The 5000-nt window shown below is 52.2% G+C and overlaps 2 protein-coding genes across 2 annotated transcripts in view; one reads left to right on the plus strand and one right to left on the minus strand.

Annotated features, from left to right (window-relative positions):
- The window catches only part of LOC132450302 (S-antigen protein-like), a 2058-nt gene extending 1828 nt beyond the window's left edge, over positions 1–230 (plus strand). Inside the window, exon 3 of the mRNA XM_060042382.1 lies at positions 213–230. Coding sequence (XP_059898365.1) covers positions 213–230 — 18 coding nt within the window. The remainder of the gene's footprint in view (positions 1–212) is intronic.
- Positions 231–1912: 1682 nt separating this feature from the next.
- Positions 1913–5000, minus strand: part of LOC132450303 (kinesin-like protein KIF26B) — a gene marked incomplete at its 5' end in the record, with an annotated part of 17069 nt that continues 13981 nt past the window's right edge. The window contains 2 exon segments of the mRNA XM_060042384.1: positions 1913–2891; positions 4371–4521. Coding sequence (XP_059898367.1) covers positions 2725–2891; positions 4371–4521 — 318 coding nt within the window.

Genomic DNA, 5000 nt, shown 5'->3' on the forward strand with positions numbered 1-5000 from the left:
GGAGACATTGGGAACGTCTTCCCCTAAATCGGAGGCTGAAGGGAGTACCACCTGAGTACCACCAGCATCCAGCCCTCCACCTCGCGTCTATATTTAAACCCTAGCGTAACCTGTCTCTGAAACGTCGAGTTTAGCGACCAACCGCCTCAGAAGTCTCTTCGTACGAACGACGGGTAGCGTGTCCTCTCCTGGTGTTGCCATGGTGACGACAGCATCTCCTGTGGCCTTGATCAGCCCGGGTTACCTGGGGAACTCAAACGTCTTCGTACCTCGTCAGACAGGCACAGGCTGGCTGATAACCTGTCGCACCCTCTCTGATGTGTCTGAGGTAAGTGGATGCTATAGCTGTCGACGTACGTGCTGGGAACAGTATGCTGATGTACCTGCTCTGTTGAATGGCTCATGTGTGTATTATTATTATTATTATTATTGTGTATCGCATATTAACAGAACAGCTGAAGCTGTTTGCTCTCACGATGGAGTAAATACATCTTCAGGTGTTCCATGAGAGATGGTGCTTTGATCAGAACAATAGTCTTAATAAGGTCATCAGTTATTTTATTACCACATATCATCCGGTCCCATCCAACACATATTGCGGACCAGTTATAAAACTGTACAGTAAAAAAACAAATAAAAAAAGGTAGAATATATTAAACTTCTTTCATGTCGTTATTTTTGGCAAAACTTCTTATTTCCCCTGTGGGGGTTAAACGCAGAAATCCAAAACTAAAGAAAAAATATATACTTTAAAAATAATTAAAGAATTATAAAGCAATTATTAATATTAATAACATAAATAAGGTGGTGATAATATCAATCTCCAGGAGAAGCGAACCCTCATGCAGTGTCATAAGATTCAGTCGGGGACAGACAGACAGGAGGACAGACAGACAGGTAGAAGCACAGAGTGATCCCATTGGTTGAATTTAGTCCTTCCGGATGCTAGTCTACAGTACAGCTGAATTAGAATGGTTTTGACGTTGCCACGGTGATCAAGCATAACAAACCTGACGCCAGAACCTGATTCTACGCTGCTGTGATGATGGGAAAGCTCAGCCTTCCAGACCACCAGACCGCCCATTGGACCGTACCAACGGGTGAGTAGGAGCCCTCCCCTCCCCTCTCTCTCCCCTCCCTCCCTCCCTCCCTCCCTTCCTCCCTCCCTCCCTCCCTCCCTCCCTCCCTCCCTCCCTCCCACTTGGTATGAGACAAGGTGGTGGGGATCGGGTTTGAGTTCTCTGTCCCACAGTCGGAGATTAAGCTAAAATGGATGCAGATCTGGTGTTGATCTTGGTCAGCTGATGTCTAAAGGTCAGCTGACCTTGGGCTGGGTCAAGGTCAGCTGAAGGTCAGCTGACCTTGGGCTGGGGCAAGGTCAAGAGATATCCTGATTGCGAGGGATCTGGAAGCATCAAATCAGAGGCTTGCAGGTGGACTATGGGCGATGGGGTTTCGAACCCACAACCTTTTGTCTGACTTCCACCCCACAGTCTGGACCAATCGGAATCCCCTGACAGATGTTAGTTTGGTTTAGCATTATGAAGAACAGATATCACAAAATAACTCTAGAATACGAAATAATTATTGCTGTCTGGCTGTATTTTATTTTCCACTATTATCTCGTTGCTTCTAGAAACTTTCATAAACGTTCCTGTTATGTAAAACTAACGGTGGTCTCCAGAGAGTTAGGGACTCCGAGAGTTCCTCTGTAAAGTAAAAAGGCACGGTCCTAAATTAAAAGAGGCTGATGTACCGGAGAGTTCCCCCTCAGAACCCGGGTCCAGTGATCCTAGGGTCCGTGTTGACAGAACCCGGGTCCAGTGATCCTAGGGTCCGTGTTGACAGAACCCGGGTTCAGTGATCCTAGGGTCCGTGTTGACAGAACCCGGGTTCAGTGATCCTAGGGTCCGTGTTGACAGAACCCGGGTTCAGTGATCCTAGGGTCCGTGTTGACAGAACCCGGGTTCAGTGATCCTAGGGTCCTGTGTTGACAGAACCCGGGTCCAGTGATCCTAGGGTCCGTGTTGACAGAACCCGGGTTCAGTGATCCTAGGGTCCGTGTTGACAGAACCCGGGTCCAGTGATCCTAGGGTCCGTGTTGACAGAACCCGGTTCAGTGATCCTAGGGTCCGTGTTGACAGAACCCGGGTTCAGTGATCCTAGGGTCCGTGTTGACAGAACCCGGGTCCAGTGATCCTAGGGTCCGTGTTGACAGAACCCGGGTTCAGTGATCCTAGGGTCCGTGTTGACAGAACCCGGGTTCAGTGATCCTAGGGTCCGTGTTGACAGAACCCGGGTTCAGTGATCCTAGGGTCCGTGTTGACAGAACCCGGGTTCAGTGATCCTAGGGTCCGTGTTGACAGAACCCGGGTCCAGACCCTCTCTGGGTCCTCAAAGTATAACCCCCAGACAGGCAGCCTGTGTGTAGCTCTTCCATTGGTTAAAATAAAGGATGAGGTCAGGGGGGGGGGGGGGCTTCCATCTCCTGCTGAAGGTTTGTCAGAGACGTGTTCTGAACTCGAGTCAAAGGACGTGTTGGTTAACGAGACACTCGTTAACGAGTGTCTCGTTAACGAGTGTCTCGTTAATATCTGGTTAACGAGTGTGCCGTTAACGTCTGGCTAACGAGTGTCTCGTTAACCAGCTCTTTAACTCCACCCCTCCTGACCGGTTGAGAAGGTGGTCTCTCGTCTCACGTCCCGTCTCCTCCTCCTCGTCCGATCAGAGTCCTCGCCGGGCGGCGCCGCCTCCTGTTGCCGTGGAGACGTCGAAGCATGTCTCCATCATGAGCCGGGCCTTGCAGACGTTGACCACGTCCTCCAGCTCGTCCGTGGAGCGGAGCAGGACCTCCAGGTACTCCTGGGACTCCTGGTCCAGGTGCTGCTCGCCTCGTCTGCACACACGCACACACACACATACACACACACACACACGCCTCGTTAGGGATCGACCAATCACAGCTCAGTAGGGATCGACCAATCAATCAATCAATCAGCAAGTCAAATAGATCTCCTTAAGGTGGACCAATCACATCTTCTTTAACGGGTGGGTTCGTCATCTCATGTCGTCTCGGTTGATGGTCAAGTTCGACCAATCACTGCTTCTCCCTTTACAGCTACTGGTTCACCTGCTTACTGGTCCAGTGAAGCCTCCCCTCTGTGGGTTGGAGCGGGTTGCTATAATGGTCTGTTAGGAAGCTCTGACACTCGATTGTGATTGATGGGAGAATCACCCTCCAATGTCCCCCCCTTCCAGGGAGGAGCCTGGTGATTTATGGCTCTGGGAGACCGAGGGCAGTAATGCCTTATTGATCTGAGGCCCGCCGGGTTTAGAAGATCACCAGGGAGTCACAGCTCTCTACATCTGTAAATGACCTCAAGTGTTGGTCCACTGAGAGCCATGTGACCCCTGACCCCAGTGTTGGTCTCAGAGAGTTGGTGGAGCTCAGGCCTCCACCCAGGCCTAACGAGGCCCCTAGAGCAGGGAGGTGGAGCTGAGGACCCCTCCCAGACCTCCACCTCTCTGCTCTGAGTGTCTGCGGGCAGCACAAGCTAAGGCCTGCCAGGGAGCATCATGGGAGCTGTGTATGTAGGTCAGCTCAGTGGAGCGGTACTGCGGCCCAGTGACTCAGCAGAGAGCCGGGCGTCTCGCGGTCTGTGGAGCCTGAAAATACAAACACCTAGGAAGGAGGGGTTCAAGGGCTGTTCCTCCACCAGGTGTGACGGTGTTCAGACACAGCCAGCCGTTTAAACACCTCCCCTCCAGTGACATCACAAGTGGGACTGTACACCCAGATGCATGATGGGTAGATCAGCCCTCCAGTCGACTCAGTGGACTGCACCAACCGGTATAATGGTTGGATGGATGGGCCCACCAGCCGATTGGACTATACCAACTGGTATGTGTAACAGGTATGTGATGGCTGTAATGGTTCATCCCATCACAGCCAGTGGCCTCTGAAAGACGATCGTTTAAGGCCTTGAGGTTGAAGGAAGTAACATTTCAGAGCGGACATTGGTTTCCTCGTTGGTCTAATCCGTGTCCCCGGACCGGTGAAACCTGATACCAGGGGCCGTTTCCTATTAAAGAGGATAGCTGGGTGGCTGATAGCTCTAGCACTCTGGGTCTCAGTTCTGATTGGTTCTTACAGCCGGTGTCTCTGTTTTGACCGGTCCCTAACAGCCTGTGTCTCTCATGTGATTGGTTCTAACAGACTGTGTCTCTGTTCTGATTGGTTCTTACATCCTGTGTCTCTCATTTGATTGGTCCTAACGGAATGGGTCTCTGTTGTGATTGGTCCCTACAGCCCGGGTCTCTGTTCTGATTGGTCTTCAAGCCCCTGTCCCTGCTGTGATTGGTCTACTCACAGTCGGGGCTCCGCCTCCCGGGGGCCACCATCAGCAGGCCCTTGGCCTCCGTCAGCTCGGCCCTGAGCCTCTCCCTCCGGGACCGCAGGGCCGCGATCTGCTGCTGCCGCCGCTCGGCCACACGCAGCCGCGCGTTGAAGTACTGCAGGCCCTGGGGAACACAGAACGTAAGACGCAGAACCCTGGGGAACACAGAATACATGGTACTGCAGGCCCTGGGGAACACAGAACGTAAGACACAGAACCCTGGGGAACACAGAACACATGGTACTGCAGGCCTGGGGAACACAGAACGTAAGACACAGAACCCTGGGGAACACAGAACGTAAGACACAGAACCCTGGGGAACACAGAACGTAGGACACAGAACCCTGGGGAACACGGAACGTAAGACACAGAAACCCTGGGAACACAGAACGTAAGACACAGAACCCTGGGGAACACAGAACGTAGGACACAGAACCCTGGGGAACACGGAACGTAAGACACAGAACCCTGGGGAACACAGAACGTAGGACACAGAACCATGGGGAACACAGAACGTAAGACACAGAACCCTGGGGAACACAGAACGTAGGACACAGAACCATGGGGAACACAGAACATAAGACACAGAACCCTGGGGAACAC

This window comes from Gadus macrocephalus, chromosome 21 (genome assembly GCF_031168955.1).
Source record: "Gadus macrocephalus chromosome 21, ASM3116895v1".
NCBI lineage: Eukaryota > Metazoa > Chordata > Actinopteri > Gadiformes > Gadidae > Gadus > Gadus macrocephalus.